General features: G+C 33.6%; 1 protein-coding gene across 1 annotated transcript in view; it reads left to right on the top strand.

Moving 5' to 3' along the window:
- Positions 1 to 17,230, top strand: part of RASA1 (RAS p21 protein activator 1) — a 115,322-nt gene that overhangs the window by 60,686 nt on the left and 37,406 nt on the right. Inside the window, exons 6-8 of the mRNA XM_019462830.2 lie at positions 1,937 to 1,968; positions 11,048 to 11,100; positions 13,465 to 13,615. Of these exons, the coding sequence (XP_019318375.1) occupies positions 1,937 to 1,968; positions 11,048 to 11,100; positions 13,465 to 13,615 (236 nt within the window). The remainder of the gene's footprint in view (positions 1 to 1,936; positions 1,969 to 11,047; positions 11,101 to 13,464; positions 13,616 to 17,230) is intronic.

Genomic DNA, 17,230 nt, shown 5'->3' with positions numbered 1-17,230 from the left:
TTCTGGGTCAAATCCAACTAGGTAAACTTTAAGAAGAATAAGTGTAAGTTATCCAAGGAGTACAGAAAAAAAAAAAAAAAAAAACAAACTCAATTTAAGATAAAGAGACATGACCTCATGTCAATAAAAGGAAAAAAATAAAAACAATTTAATAACTCAGTATGAACAAAAAATGTGATGTGGCTGCTAAAAAGGAATATAGTCATACTTTGAATTAATAGTGGAATAGTTTCAAGTTAGAATTATAAATAGGTTTCACACCAGTATGTATAATAAGTTTTCATAATGGTCTTCATTGGAGCATAGTGATTCCTTGTAGGTTGAAAAGCCATTTAGAGATTGTCTAGATTTCAGACATTACTTTGGTGGTTGGATTTAAGGATTTTCCCACCCTGAACTTCTGATTACTGTTCCCCAAGCACATTTATACTTTTATGCCTTAAATCTAGAATGTAAGCTCTGTGAGGATTTTTGTCTCTAATTCAGTGATGTATTCCCATAGCAGAATAGTGTCTCGTATTAGTAAACATTCAGCAAATGTTTGTTGAATGAATATCTCTTTGCCTATACTTTCTCCTCTTCCTTGACACTCTTGCCCTGCTACACCACTGACTTGTAAAATTTGATTCATTTTTATCAATTCAGCCCAGATGTTGCCCCTTTTTTCACAGAGGTTTTATGCCTATCTTAGTCTAAATTGTTTTCTCCTATGTTTTTATAGCACCTTGTTAATTCTGTATTTTACTATACTGTATAAAATTAATTTATGGTGTAAACCAGTTCTATAGAGATGAACTCCTTTTGGGCAATGATAATGTATTTTGTTTTTGTGGGGTTTTTTTTGTTTGTTTGTTTTTTAGCGTACTGCTTTGCATATAGTAGGCATTCAGTGAGTGTGTGGTTTTACTTTGGGTAGGTATTTGATGAGTGAGGAAAAATTGAGGGAAGTAAATCCATGGACAGATTGACTATTTTTCTACTCTTTCCTTCATTATTCAGTGAAGACTTGGTGCCAGATACCCAGTTTTGCTGGGTCCTAGAGGTACACCTCAAAAATATTCAGTGCAACCTATATGAACAGCATTGTGCTAGTGATTATGGTGGTGGTAGGTGTTAAAGAATAGTTAAGATGTTACGATGCATGTAGCCACTATACTGGAATGAATAAATAACACCAGTGTATCTTAAATAATAGGAATGCCAAATAGGTAAGGTTAAAAAGATGATAAAAGAAGGATGTCTTTTTGATTTAAAGTAAAAGTTTATATTTATGTTCTAGGGACTCGTTGTTTCACTGAGGAGGTAGTATTTGAAAAAGATCCTACCTAGATAGTAGGAAACAGGTAGGAAACAGTGAGTGAAAAAGACATCCTAGGTTAAAAAGAATAAACTAGGTGGTAGGAGAATGTGGATTAGCAAATAGGTAGTTATGTGTGACCATGGTATAGATAGCTTAAGAGAGTTGGTAGTATAAGACAGGAAATGTAGACCTGAGTTCTATGATAAAGGATTTTGGTTTTATAAAAGGAATTTTTAGGAAGTAGAGCAGTATTAAAGGTTTGGTTTTTACATTTTGTTTGTTTGTTTTTTGTTTGGTGTACCTTAGTGCAGGACAAAGTTGCAGTTGAAACTGAAGAATCCAGATTGGAGTGGTGAGATGGTGGGGTGAGACAGGGCACAGAGGTAATTAAACTAGTTGGGCTTTGGTAACTATTGAAGAAAAGAGAGAACAAGGGCCTGGATTAGAGTAACCACAACAAGTAAGGGAGAGAGTCTTAGAAAGACATTTCTTGAACCGATACATCTTTTCTTGTATAAGTAAATATTAGGGACAGGGTAGAGATGTGTTTGAAGATATGATTTTTATTAACTTTAATGAAAATAGATGTAATAGTTAAAACTGTATAAAATACTGTCTTAATATCTTATCCTTTAGGGCCGGGAAGAAGATCCACATGAAGGCAAAATGTGAGTTTGTGTTAATTTTTAAAAGGAAAAAGAAACTATGTTGTAAACCTACTAATTGAAAAACTTAGGCCAAAATTTATTTTAAAAGAAAATTGCTACTTTGGGGGCTGACTTAAGAATGGTTTTTATTTGGCTCGAGAACTGGTATGTTAAAATTTTCTTTAGGATCTATGGGTAGTTTTATTTTTAAATAACGATGGTGGCTTTTACTATATAGAACTCTTCTATCACCAAACTAAAGGCTTTTCTATAAACAACATTAATAACATCATGAATGTCATGATTCATAATATTTTTGTTTCCTTACTGATTTATTTATAGCATTTCTTGTTTTTGTAACCACATCTTTTGGGTATTTTATGTTTCAGTTTTTTTCAGTTTGTTTTGTGTGAGAGAGAGAGAACTTTTCAGCAAGATCATGACTCTTTACCGTATTTATTAAGATTCTACAAGGCCTTTTTTTTCATAATCTTTTCAGGCTGATTTTAGGTATCTTGTAAGGGCTAATTCAAAGACCAGGTATTACTGTACTTAATATTTGCCACAGTCATCTCTTGTATTTCAGAAGTTATTAGCTGTTAACAGTAACCTCCTATGGGAAATTTACTCTGATTTTGTTATTGTCCTTGGAGATCTATTTTAGTGTTTTGCTCATCCCTCATTTACTTTGCATAAAAATTTTCTTTTAAAGACGTTAACTCTTAATCCCAATTCTGTCTTACTCATGATTTTAATTAAGACTGTTCATCTTTTGATCTCTTTTCAGTGGAACACTTTTTTTCCTTACCATCCTGTCAGTGTTGATGAATGGAATTTAAAGGTTGCCTCTCAAGTGTTTGCTTATTCTCTTTTCTAACCATTAGAATACAAAAACAGTAAGCTGAATTCTCCACTTTGAGTAAACCTCGCTTAGTTCCTGATGCTTCCTTTAAGTAGAACATATGAAATGTTTTCTGACTCCATTTTCCTTGTTGTTTGTGTAGGTGCAAAATAGCCTCCATGAGTGAAATGGTACATTGTTGACTGTATTTGTGTGAAGTCTTCCCTCTACCTGTATCAAATTACAAATTCTAATTAGTGTTTGGGGGAGGCATACTGATAATGTAAGCAAATGGAATGGGTCAGGTATAAATATTCTTATTTTTCCCAAATTAAAATAATGCTGATCTTTCTTACTTTCCTTCTTTGATGAAGATTAAGGTACATGGAACTGGCTCCCTACAGTACAAACAACAGTGCAGAGTATGGTGATACATGGCAGTTAACATTCTCTCTTTGTATTAGAGAGTGGGAAGCCAAAAACTAGTAATGTTTCCCTGCAGTAAGTTGACTGCTGTAATTGATGTGTGCAAAAACGGGAGTCCAGTGTTGTGAGATCTTCGTGATTTTCAAGATACAGTTGAAATCTGTATTTTTATCCCTATTTAAAATAATACCATAGATATATTTTTAAAAGAAAAGGAAAAAAATGTTGGTCACATGCCACTAAATATTTAAAGCTTCATCCAGTTTTCTCACAGCATAATGTATAAATCCCACTTTTGCTGGGAATGTTTTTTAGTTAGTACATCTCTGAACTTTGTAATTATCTACTTATTTGGTATTTAGTGTAAGCTAAATTGCGCTGTTGACTTATTTTATGTATTTCTCAGCTCCCTCTAATTTCTTAAGGTGGAGACTGGCAGTGAAGCAACCTCAGTAGCATCCAGTAGCATCCATGAGTGCTCTTTCAGACTAAACAAATGTAACTTGAACTGTGTTTCTTTCTGGCTCCCTTTTAACAATGATATAGACATCAAGTCCTGATAATTTTGTTTTCTAAAATATTTTTTTTTTTTTTTTTTTGAACACTTATTATTGAGAGACAGAGAGAGACAGAGCATGAGCAGGGGAGGGACTGAGGGACGGGGAGACAAAGAATCCAAAGCAGGCTCCAGGCTCTGAGCTGTCAGCACAGAGCCCGACACGGGGCTCAAACTCACAAACTGCGAGATCATGACCTGAGCTGAAGTCAGACGCTTAACCGACAGAGCCACCCAGGCGCCCCTAGAATATTTCTTGAATGTGTGTCTTCTTCTCAATCTTAAGCAACCATACTCTAGTTCAGGCCCTTTTCTTTCTTTATTTATTTTTTTAATTAAAAAAATTAATTGACGATAGATGACACACAGTGTTAACATTAGTTGCTGGTGTACAACAAAGTGATTGAACAATTCTGTACATAATGCCCTGCGCCCCCCAGGTGTAGCTACCATCTGTCACCATACATCATTATTACAGCCTCCTTGACTATATTCATTATGGTATGCCTTTTGTTCCTGTGACTTACTCATTCCAAACTAGAGGCCTGTATCCCCCACTCCTCTTTATTCCTTTTGCCCATCCTCCACTCTGGCAACCATCAGTTGGTTCTCTGTATTTATAGGTCTGTTCTTCTCATTTCTTAACAGGACTTGATGTAGCAGTAACCTCCAAGTTGGTTTTCTTTGATGCTTTCAGTCTCTTTAAATCCTTTCTTCCAGTAGCAAGCATAATCTTCCTAAAACCCATATCTGACTGCATCACTTTTGCACTTAAAAGCATTACCTTATTCTCTGTCATCTTTACCTTAGCAGAGCCTGAAATGATCCTCTCATCTGACTATTGTGTCCTTTACTAGTCATATCTCTTTTATGTTTATATTCTACTCTCCAGCTTGTCGATCTTCAAATGTGTAAAACTGTTTTTCACCTTTGTCTAAGCTACTTTCTAGGTCAGAATACCACTGCATTATGTTTGGTTAATTTCTATTCTTACTTAATGACTTAACTCACTTATCACTTCCCAAGAAGTCTTCCTTTATCTTCTCCCTCACATGTTCCATAGAGATGGTGCCCTCCTCTTTTATTCCAAAAATGCCCTCTGTGCATTTCTATCACTGCACTTTATTATATTTTTGACATTGTTTTTGTAGTTATACAGTATTTGTGTCGCTTTTTCTTATTGGAATGGGAACTTGGTAAGAACAGGGACTCCTCTTTCTATCATTGGTGTAAACCATGTGTTTGAAATATGTACATTTTACATATAGGTAATAAATGTCTGAATGAGGAAACTCAGATCTACTTCACAAAATCATTATTGCCGATTTGTTCTCTAAACCCCGTTTGGTGCTCCTCACTTTGAATTCCCTTGTTTTTCTTTATTCTTGCTATAAAAATATAGGAATAGCCTTTGAGGGTATCTACTCATCTCTCCCCCAGAATATAAAAACCCTGTTCTAGCATTTATAGGAAATGGCCATTTAGATTATACTTGAATGCAGTATGGACCCTTACTACCTTTTAAGGAAGCCTGGATTGCTCCAGTTGTTGTGTACTTGCTGTATGGTATTCATAATTTGCATTGAGTTAATGAGTTAATGGTGGGAATAATGTTAAAGAGGGAATTTAAAAGTTTAACATTTCATTCATGTGAAAAGGTAAATATGCAGTTATATTTTGATAAGTAATAGTATGGGTAATTTAAAACAATGTTAACAGCTTCTAAATCTGTAACACTGGGCTTTAGAGCACTTACATGTTTTAGACTTGTAGTATTTTTATTTTCCAGCTTTTTTTGGGTATATATCTTTTTTATTGAAATAACACTATACTTATTCATATATATAATTAGCATGCTCAGAAGTAATTTTTAATGTGCCTTTCCAGTATGTATTAAATACAGCACAGTGTTCTGAACACATTCATTCAGTGAAACAACACTGAATTTATTAACATACATAATATACAATGAGCTTTTTTTTATGTAGAGAAATTTCTAATTTTTATTAAGAAATTTTTAATTGGAGTATAATTAAATCCAATGGTAAATTTGTTTCAGGTATACAATATAAATAATTATTGAACGGTTCTATATATTACTCAGTGTTCATTGGGATAAGTGTAATTTTAATCCCCCCTATCTGTTTCCCCCATCCCCATGCCTTCCTCCCTCTGGCAACCACCAGTTTGTTCTTTGTATTTAAGAGTGAAGAGTGTTTTTTGTTTATCTTTGTTTGTTCATTTTGTTTCTTAAATTCCAGACATGAGTTGAATCGTATAGTATTTGTCTTTCTCCGTCTGACTGACTTCCATCCATGTTGATACAGATGGCAAAAATCTCTTTCTTTTTTATGGCTAATATTCCATTGTATGTATATACCACATTTTTATCCATTCATCTATCCTTGGGCACTTGGGTTGCTTCCATATTTTGGCTACTGTAAGTTACATGACATTAACCATAGGAGTGGATATACTGTCTTCTTTGGAAAGATGTCTACTCAGGTTCTCTGCCCTCCCCACCCCCCCTGCTTTTTTTTTTTTTTTTTTTTTTTTTTTTTTTTAATTGAGAAACAGAGAGAGAATGAGACTGAGAGTATGAGCAGGGGAGGGGCAGAGAGAGAGGGAAAGAGAGACTCTTAAGCTGGGCATGGAGCCTGACTCAGGGCTCCATCTCATGACCCTGAGATCATGACTTGAGCCAAAATTGAGAGTCCGTTCCTTAGCCGACTGAAGCATCCAGGTGCCTCTCTGCCCATTTTTTTAATTGAAATATTTATTTTTCTAGAGTTGAGGTTTAGAAGTTGTTTATATATTTTGGATATTAACCCCTTATCAGATACATCATTTGCAAATTCCGTAGGTTTTCACTGTGCAGAAACTTTTAATTTTGATGTAGTCTCAATAGTTTACTTTTGTTTTTGCTTCCTTTGCCTGAGGAGACCTATCTAGAAAAATATTTCTATGGCTGATGTCAAAGAAATTACTGCCTGTGTTTTCTTTAAGGAGGTTTATGTTTTCAGGTCCCCCTTTATGTCTCTAATCCATTTGGAGTTCATTTTTGTGTATGGTATAAGAGAGTAACCCAGTTTTCATTCTTTTGCATGTACGTGTCCAGTTTTTTCAACACCATTTATTGAAGAGACTGTTTTTCTCCCCCAGCATATATTGTTGACTCCTTTGCCCTAGATTAATTGACCACATAATTGTGAGTTAATTTCTGGGCTCTCTTTTCTGTTCCATCGATCTATTGGGTCTGGGGTTTTTTTTTTGTTTGTTTGTTTTTTGTGTACTGTTTTTTGCCAGTACCATACTGTTTTGATTACTACAGCTTTGTAGTATATCTTTATATCTGGGATGTGATACCTCCAGTTTTGTTCTTCTTTTTCAAGATGGCTTTGGCTCTTGGGGGTCTTTTGTGGTTCCATGCAAATTTTAAGATTATTTGTTATAGTTTTGTGAAAAATGCTATTGGTATTTTGATATGGATTGCCTTGGATCTATAGTTTGCTTTGGATAGTATGGACATTTTAACAGTGTTCTTCCAAGTCATGAGTATGGAATATCTTTCCATTTGTTTGTGTCATCTTCAGTTTATCAGTGTTTTATAGTTTTTAGGGTACAGGTCTTTCATTTCCTTTAAGTTTATTCCTAAGTATTTTATTATTTCAGGTGCAGTTGTAAATGGGGGGGGGGGGATTTTCTTTTTTTTTTTTTTTAATATGAAATTTATTGTCAAATTGGTTTTTCCATACATCACTGAGTGCTCATTCCAACATATGCCCTCCTCAGTGCCCATCACCCACTTTCTCCTCCCTTCCATCCCCCCATCAACCCTCAGTTTATTCTCAGTTTTTAAGAGTCGCTTATGGTTTGCCTCCCTCCCTCTCTTTTTTCCCCCCTTCCCCTCCCCCATGGTCTTCTGTTAAGTTTCTCAGGATCCGCATAAGAGTGAAAACATACGGTATCTTTCTCTGTATGACTTGTTTCACTTAGCATCACACTCTCCAGTTCCATCCACATTGTTACAAAAGGCCATATTTTGTTCTTTCTCCTTGCCAAGTAGTATTCCATTGTATATATAAACCACAATTTCTTTATCCATTCATCAGTTGATGGACATTTAGGCTCTTTCCATCATTTGGCTATTGTTGAAAGTGCTGCTGTAAACATTGGGGTACAAGTGCCCCTATGCATCAGTACTCCTATATCCCTTGGGTAAATTCCTAGCAGTGCTATTGCTGGGTCATAGGGTAGATCTATTTTTAATTTTTTGAGGAATCTCCACACTGTTTTCCAGAGCAGCTTCACCATTTTGCAGGGTTATTCGTATACAGTGTCATGTCATCTGCAAATAGTGAAAGTTTTAATTCTTCTTTACCTGTTTGATGCCTTTTACTTCTTTTTCTTGTCTGATTGCTTCAACTAAGACTTACAGTAGTCTGTCGAATTAAATTGGTGAGAGAGGACGTTGTCTTGTTCCCGAATTTAAGGGAAAAGCTCTTAGTTTTTCATCATTAAGTATGATGTTACCTGTGGGTTTTTCATATATGGCCTTTGTTATGTTGAAGTATGTTCCCTCTTAAACCTAGTTTGTTGAGAGTTTTTATCAAGAATGGATGTTGTACTCTGTGAAATGCTTTTTTCTGCATTTGTTGAGATGATCATATGGTTTTTATCATTTCTTTTGTTAATGTGATGTATCACGTTGATGGATTTGCAAATATTGAACCACACTTGCATCCCTGGAATAAATCCTGCTTGATTGTGGTGAATCATTTTTTTTTAATGGGTTGAATTCGGTTTGCTAGTATTTTGTTGAGGATTTTTACATCTGTTATTCAGATTTTTTTTTTTTTTTTTGTAGTGTCTTCGTCTGGTTTTGGTATCAGAGTAATTAATGTTGGTCTTGAAGAATGAATTTGGAAGTTTTTCTTCCTCTTCTATTTTTTGCAATAGTTTGAGAACAATAGGTATTACATTTTCTTTAAATGTTTGGTAGATAGATGGCACTTGTGAAAGTCATCTGTGAAGTCATCTGGTCCTGGACTTTTGTTTTTTGGGAATTTTTGCTTATTGAGTTTATCTCATTGCTATTAACCAATCTTTTCAAATTTTCTGTTTCTTCATGATTCAGTTTTGGAATAATATTTGTTTCCAGGAGTTTATTCATTTCTTCTAGATTGTCCAGTTTATTTTACAGTGTTTTGTATTTATGTGATGTTGGTTGTTACTTCTCATCCTTCATTTCTGATTATATTTCCTTCAGTTCTCTTTTTCTCCTTTATGAGTCTTTCTAAAGGTTTAATATAATTTGCATATATTTTCTAAGAACCAGCTCTTGGTTTCATTGATCTTTTTCTGTTGCTTGTTTGTTTTGTTTTTGTTTCTGTTTCTTTTATTTCTACTCGAATCTTTATTATTTCCTTCTTTATTTTGACTTTGGGCCTTGTTCTTCTTTGCTAGCTCCTTTAGGTGTTAGGGTTAGATGGTTTATTTGAGATTTTTCTTATTTCTTGAAGTAGGCCTGTATTGTTATAAAGTTCCCTCTTAGAACATTTTTTGCTGCATCCCAAAGATTTTGGACTGTTTTGATTTTCATTTATCTCATGTATTTTTTGATTTCCTCTTTGATTTCTTGGTTGACCCATTCATTGTTCAGTGTAGCATGTTATTTAGTCTATATGTATTTATGTTCTTTGGAGATTTTTTTCTCATGATTGATTTCTAGTTTCATAACATTGTGGAAAGAAAAGATGCATGATATGATTTCAGTCTTTTTGCATTTCATTCTTTTTGAATGTCTTGAATTTTTTTTGTGGGCTAATGTGATTTACCCTGGGAAGTGTTATGCAATGTCCTTCCTGTATATATCTGTTAGGTCCATCCAGTCTAATGTCCAATGTGTCATTCAAAATCACTCTTTTCTTGTTGGTTTTCTGTCTGGATGATCTATCCACTGATATAAGTGGGATGTTTAAGTCTTCTACTGTTACTGTATTACTGTCAGTTTCTTCCTTTATGTCTTAATAGAGTTAATAGCACTATGTATTTAGGTGCCTCCATGTTGGGTCCATAGATATTTATGAGTGTTATATCCTCTCATTAGATCATTCCTTTTATTATTTTATTATGTCCTTCTTTGTCTCTTGTTCACAGTCTTTGTTTTAAAAGTCTATTTTGTCTGATAAAAGTATTGCTACCCCAGCTTTCTTTTCACTTCCATTTGCCTGGTAAATGTTTTTCATCCCTTCACTTTCAATCTGCATGTGTCTTTAGGTCTGAAATGAGTCTCTTGTAGGCAGCATTTAGATGGTTCTTGATTTTTTTTGTTTTAGTCTTCTAGTATTTTTACTTTCCAATTTGTTTTTTAAGCTACTGTCAAAAATAATAGTAGATTCTAAGAATTAATGACAAAGTAATAGAGGTATGATCTAGGGTTGTCAGCTTGGCATTAACAGGTGCTAATCAACAAGATAGATAATAGATCTTCAGGTAAATGAAAGGAGATTTTAAGAAATTTAATTACTAATAATTAATTTTTAAAACCAGATGTGTCATTTTAGTTTAAGGTAAAATTTAAATACTTTAGTTATATGCAGTGGATCTTGCCTATAATGCCATTTATAATAATTTCTAAATGCTTATTTTAAGTACACAGAAACTAAAATACTCTAGCCATCTAATTTGTTATGCTGTCAGCTCAAACAGAATTAGGAATGCTAAGACATTCTTTTACTTCAGTTCTTGATGCTGGTATCCAGTCTTTGTCATGGCTCAGTCTTATTTTCTGACTTTAAGGAAAGTATTAACCAGTCAGGTCTATTTTCTTTCAAGAGAGAACCTATCACCTATTGTAGGGGAAGTTCATTTTGAGAGTAATGTGAGGAAAAGTCACTGAGTATTTTTTTTTTCTGGATAAATCTAGTGGGCTCTACCTGTACCATCCCTCCTAATACAAAGAAAAGAGAACACTAGCTATGATGTAAGCATATAACAGTTTGTCATTATCAGAATTAAAATCATTGCTGTTTTTGTATTGTTAACTAATAAGGAAATTATAGTTCATACTAGTCCCTGATTTTTCTATATTTTGTTGAAAGTATGTGTGTTTAACAAAGTGTAGTAACATAAATGTAGAAGGAATAAGATAATTTGATCAGTTGTATTTGTATTTATTTCATTATTGCACCTTGAATTAAACTTGTGTTTAATTTTGATTGTATAACAGCAAAAAGGACTTTAGATTCACATATTTAATTTGTTCTCCTTTTAAGATGGTTCCATGGGAAAATTTCCAAACAAGAAGCTTATAACTTATTAATGACAGGTAATTGTATATTCACTTGCCTTTTCTAATATCTTTATTAAAAAAGTAAAAGAGAAAACCAACAATTTATCATCTGTTTTGCCTTTAGCACTAATTTGATATTTATACGTACTGTAATTTCTTGCCCACCACAGAGAAACTAGTGTACTTGTTATCTGGTGTTTTTTAGTTGAATACATATATGCAGTATAAAATTCAGTGACATGTGTTTCTTTCTGTCTGAGTTCCCAATTTCTTCACTAGAAGCAGCACCAGATGAGAGGTTTTTTTCTGTATTTTTGTAAGTTTTCAGTGTCTGTATGTATCTCCCTTCCTCACTTCTGCATGCACCCCTAAACATACCCCCTCCACACACATTCACAGGAATGTGCAACACACTTTTTTCATGTTAGAATATATTTTGGGTGATCATTGCATATCTGCTTATATAAGTTTTCATTATTCTTTTGAATGGCCATAAGCTTCTGTTAGATAATTATGGTTTTTATATATCTATAGAGGAATATTGTGTAGTTTTTATTTTTTTGCTCTAGCAGATGTTCTTGCATTTATCTTTGTGTACTTGTGGAATTACAGAACTGTGCCTTATTTAAAATATATTAATTTCAACCTTTCCTAAAACTCTGGTTATAGAGGTATGTAAAGTAAAAATTGACTTATATTGTGGGTTTATCATTTAAATTAGAAACAATCCTGTCATCATTTATCCTAACATTTAATACTGAATTAATTTAACTACAAAATATCTCTTGAGTAAACCACACTTTATAAGGATTTGAGACCAGTTTAAGCCATTATCTACAGTTGAGAAATATTAGTTCTTTAAAAACAACCAGTGTTTGATAGTTTTTGTATATGGTGATTATTAAAGGTGTTATCTGAATTATTGTTTTGAATTACAGGAATTGCAGTTTAATATAATTAATTCTTGGCTCTTTTGAAAGAGTCAAGACAGTTTCAGAGGTGTTTGATTTTCTTGTGAGGATGTAGGTTAAGCAGGTTAAAAATAAACATGATGATGCTGCATGGTACTAATAGACACCAGACCCTCAACCAACATGACATGCTATCAGCCTTGAGAGTGGAACCAAAATATTTATTTTAATGAATTTACTGAATTTTGAATATAAGTTTATATTTTTGAACTTGCACCATCAAGGACTTGAAGCACTCATTCTTGTTTTAGGCATTTCAGCTTGAAAAGGAGCTAAACTTAATTTCTATACGTTACTTTTTATTTCCTTTGGGTCATGTGCTCTTTTAAGAATCTGGTGATATTTTCCCCTGAAAAGTGCACCTAAGCACTTGCATGCATAATTTTGGATGAATTCCTATTCTTTGTATTGAACATGAAATTACTTGGTAGTAAGTGTCTTGGCTAGATGATTGGAGCTGTCGATAATTTACATGAAAATTACATCTCATATTCTAAGTGTTCATTGTGTTTTCCTAAAAGCAATCAAGTTCTGATGTTTCCTGTTTGATTAGTACTTAAGACAAAGAGAAAACTAAGCATTTTAGTTTTAAGAGTCACTGCCTATCAAAGATATCAAAAAGACTTCCCTAAAATTAGTGAGAAAATCTTAAAATATGATAATTTATTTTTATGTGACTTTTCAGGTTCTTACCTATTAAATGAAATGTAGTGTACATGTACTGATTTTGATGAGGTGTACACATATTTCATTTTTAATCAACCTTTATAAGCTTTGGCACTATTTTATTACAGTTGTTACTTTTTTTTTAAATGTTTGTTTATTTTGGAGAGAATGAGTGGGGCAGGGGCAGAGAGAGAAAGAGAAAGAATCCCAAGGGGGCTCTGCACTGTCAACCGAGTGTGATGTGGGGCTTGATCTCAAGACTGTGAGATTGTGACCTGAGCTGAAATCAAGAGTCAGACACTTAACTAACTGAGCCACCTAGGTGCCCCTATAGTTAGTACTTTTTCATGTTTAATCAGAAGCATTGATTAAATAGAGTATTCCTAAACAAAATTTACTGTTTGTAATTTATTGACTATGCCTACTAAGAGGATTTACAGACAGTATGTGGCCATTTTACCCCATATTCTCTGCCCATGGTTAGATTATTCTTTCCAAGTTATGACAGGTATAGACATTATTAACCAGAAATCACTGCTGTAGACTTCTGTATTTTTATGTGTTACAGAAATGCAACATCATGGGCGGTTGTGACTCATAAACTAGAAAATACAAAAATGTGTTAAAATAGTCTTTATTATAAAGCAAGTTCCTGGTGAAAGTTTATGACTTTTGAATGTACTTTATAATTAGGATACTTAACATTTTTTTTTCTTTTTTATTTGATAATTAGGAAATAAAACTAACAGCTTCATTTTTACAGTTGGCCAAGTCTGCAGTTTTCTTGTGAGGCCTTCAGACAATACTCCTGGTGATTATTCACTTTACTTTCGGACCAATGAAAATATTCAGCGATTTAAAATATGTCCAACACCAAACAATCAGTTTATGATGGGAGGCCGATATTATAATAGGTAAGTTGTGAGAGATTTTAGTTATCTTTTACTTTTGGCAAAAATAGTTGAAATTTTAATAATGTAGTATATCGGATTCAAAATTGCATAAAAGTTTCTTCTTAAAATTTAAAATTATAAGGCCTTCATTATAATTTAGTAGTAGTCATGTCCAAGAATTCTTTAGACAGGGTCAAACATGAATATAAGTTAATAATTGATAATTTGTTTTCTTCTAAGATAATTTATGTTGTTGATTATGCACAAACTGTTTACAGAAAATTTGCTAAGTCCTTATATTGTCTGTAGGATAGCAAAACATCTGTTCTAAGAAAAAGAAAATATTTTACATTCTCTTATCAGTGAGACATTTTAATAGGAAAAAAGGTTCTTAAAGAGTAAACAGAGACTTGTTACAAATGTTAGTCATGTAATTGGTTTGTTCTCAAGTTGGTATTTCTTTGTTGTAATTATTGGATCCTACTTGTCATTTTTAAAATTCTAAGTAAACTTGTTGCTTATCCCAAAATTCAGAATGAACTTTAGCCACTTGATCAGAAAAATAAGTTAATAGAGAAACTGTATGATAGAATCTTAGCTTTTTAAAATTTTTTTTGTATATTAGAAAGTAATCTTTCATCCCCACCCCCCACCCCCCCCCCCCGAATGTAAAGAATTTCCTATACTGATAACTCTAGAGTGGCATTATCTTCCTCTTGGAAGCTTTCGTAAACTAAAATGGTGCCATTTGCCTAGGTTACTCCCTTAATACCACAGCAGTATTTTCCATTCTATTTAGAATTTCTCTTAATTCCAGCTTGACCTCTGAGTGTATAGGGATTCAGTAGGTGGTTCATCTTAGAAAACAATACAAACAAAAAACAAGTAGAACTTGCTTGCCTAGGAGGCCAGTGGACAGTGATAAGATATCAAATGGAAGATGTGAGTCTAGTAATTGGGATCCTTTTGCACACTTCTTATAGAAAAGCTGCTTGAGTGGCTTCTGTATTATAGTTCCATCTAGATACCCTCACTGAAAATCCACCTAGCTGCACTTTGAGCTCTATATAAAGGTCAGTTAATTTTTCCCATTGTCCAGTTTTCTAGGGATTTGGAATATATAAAACTCTAAGTTGAAAACATATTCTTAACTAAATTGATAAATGTCTGTCTGGAGACTAATTTTAAAGATAAAATAATTTACATAGATTTATTTTCAGGGAAGTTTGTTTACTGACTCAAACTTTGTTATTATGCACATTCTGCAAAGATGAAAATTCTTCCTGCATAATGGAGGATGTCTTTTTTATTGATAAAGAACTGAATGAAATAGGAAGAAAGAAGTATTTGAAGTATATTTCTTTCTAAATTATTACAAAATTATTAGTCTGCTTGCAAAATGATGAGTCAAGGGGCGCCTGGGTGGCTCAGTCAGTTAAGCCTCCGACTTTGGCTCAGGTCATGATCTCACCATTTGTGGGTTCAAGCCACGCCACGGGCTCTGTGCTGACAGCTCAGAGCCTGGAGCCTGTTTCAGATCCTGTGTCTCCCTCTCTCTGCCCCTCCCCCACTTGTACCTTGTCTTTCTCTCAAAAATAAACATTAAAAAAAAGACTTTCATAAAAAAAAAAAAAAGCAAAATGATGGCTCAAAATTTTTTAAGTAGATACTAATTTAGTGGTTGTGATCATTCCCCCAAATTTTCTTTTTAGTTTTATTTATTTGATAAAGTTCAGGAGTATTGTTGTTTCTAGTGTTAATGTTAAAAAGTTTTTTTTAACGAAAGCTAGAATTATGTAAATCTGATGCCTGAAAAAATGCAGTTTTACAGTTATTTTGGGAATAGATATTTCAGCATGGAAATATATTCCATTTCAACATTAGTGTCAGTAATAAAGTAACTCTTGGAAGATACACGTTTGTGGGACACCTGGCTTGAGACTCAGTTGGAAGAATATGCAATTCTTTAAAATTTTTTTTTTTTAATGTTTATTTATTTTTGACAGAGACAGAGCATGAGCAGGGGAGGGGCAGAGAGGGAGGGAGACACAGAATCTGAAGCAAGCTCCAGGCTGTAAGCTGTCAGCACAGAGCCTGACACGGGGCTTGAACTCACAGACCGTGAGATCATGACCTGAGCCAAAGTCGGATGCTCAACCGACTGAGCCACCCAGGTGCCCCACAGAGTATGTGATTCTTGATCTCAGGGTTGTTGAGTTCAAGCGCCACATTGGGTATAGATTACTAAAAAAAAAAAAAAATCTATATATCTATATCTATATATCTATGTCTATATCTATATCTATATCTACATCTATATATCTATATCTATATAGATATAGATATATAGATATATATAAACAACAAAAAAAGATACAACTTGGTGACTAGCAATGATTATTTAGATATGTAAATATAAAATGGGAATATCCATTAAATTTGTGTAACAGAGACATACTCTACTGTCTTCTCCCCATTAATTCTACATTAGCTTTTTGATAAAGAGATAACACTTAAGTCTGTTTCATTTAGAAACTGCTTTGTTGAAATATAACCTTAACAATCCTATATTAAAACTTTTAGAAAAGCGGGAGAGTCATTTAACAGCAAATAAACTTCAGCAAACATTTATTAACTAATTTTCTTTGTGAAATGTATTGTACAGCTCCTGTGCATATTCATTAAAGAGAAAAGTCTATGAAGTACAGGTCTATGAGAAAAGATGGTAGGGTGACTGATGAGTTCTGAGATGTAAACATGGACACAGGAGAGTCAGTGGAAAGAGGGTAGTTGAGATGGTGATGAGAAGGAAGAGGGAGGTAGGATTTTGGTCAGACCTTAAAGATTACTAATATTTATCTAGGGGTTCAAGAAGAGAGAGAGACACATTTATTAATTTATTTATTAAGTAAATTACTAAAATGCAAGTATAAGACATAGTAGTATCTCTAGAAACTCACATTTATTTTACAAATCACCTTATAGTGAACATGTTTTAGTTTTCTGAGATGTAAATCTGTCTGATTTCATGTCTAAAACCTTTATGGAATGTCTAGGAAATTGTGGTTTGTTGTGTCTCCCTTGATTGTTGTTTTAGGTATATCTGGGAAGAATATGAACTAAAGTAATTTAAAGAAATCTTGAAAATCCAACTCATTGGTAAAAACATATCTGGTTGTCACACACTTTTAAATTTGTTCTTGGGCAGTCTAAAGTGTACTCCATAGCAGTGTCCTGTTCTTTGAGCTCATGGACAAGAATTGTATAGTGACACTGACATGATCCACAGGATCAACTGCATTTTACACTTAGAAACCTTTTAATATTTGCTATTTCTCATAAATTTGATGCTTTTTGCTTCGAACCACATCGTCATCTCTGTAACGGTATCTGTCTTCACATGTATTCTTTTCTGATTTTCTTTTTCTTTTAACATTTTTGGATTTGTATGTGGTATTACATATTTTCTTTAAAAGCTTGTAACCATCCTTGTCTTTTTAATGTTAATACATTTTTATGTGTCTCATTTTGCACCTCTCTCTTCGTTGTATAAAATGCTGCGTCTGGGGCGCCTGGGTGGCTTGGTCGGTTAAGTGTTCGACTTCGGCTCAGGTCATGATCTCACGGTCCGTGAGT

Source organism: Panthera pardus, unplaced genomic scaffold, assembly GCF_024362965.1.
Source record: "Panthera pardus isolate Hobbes unplaced genomic scaffold, ASM2436296v1 HiC_scaffold_2, whole genome shotgun sequence".
Taxonomy (NCBI): domain Eukaryota; kingdom Metazoa; phylum Chordata; class Mammalia; order Carnivora; family Felidae; genus Panthera; species Panthera pardus.
Note: the sequence above shows the minus strand (reverse complement) of the source record. Positions and strands in the feature narration are given on the sequence as shown.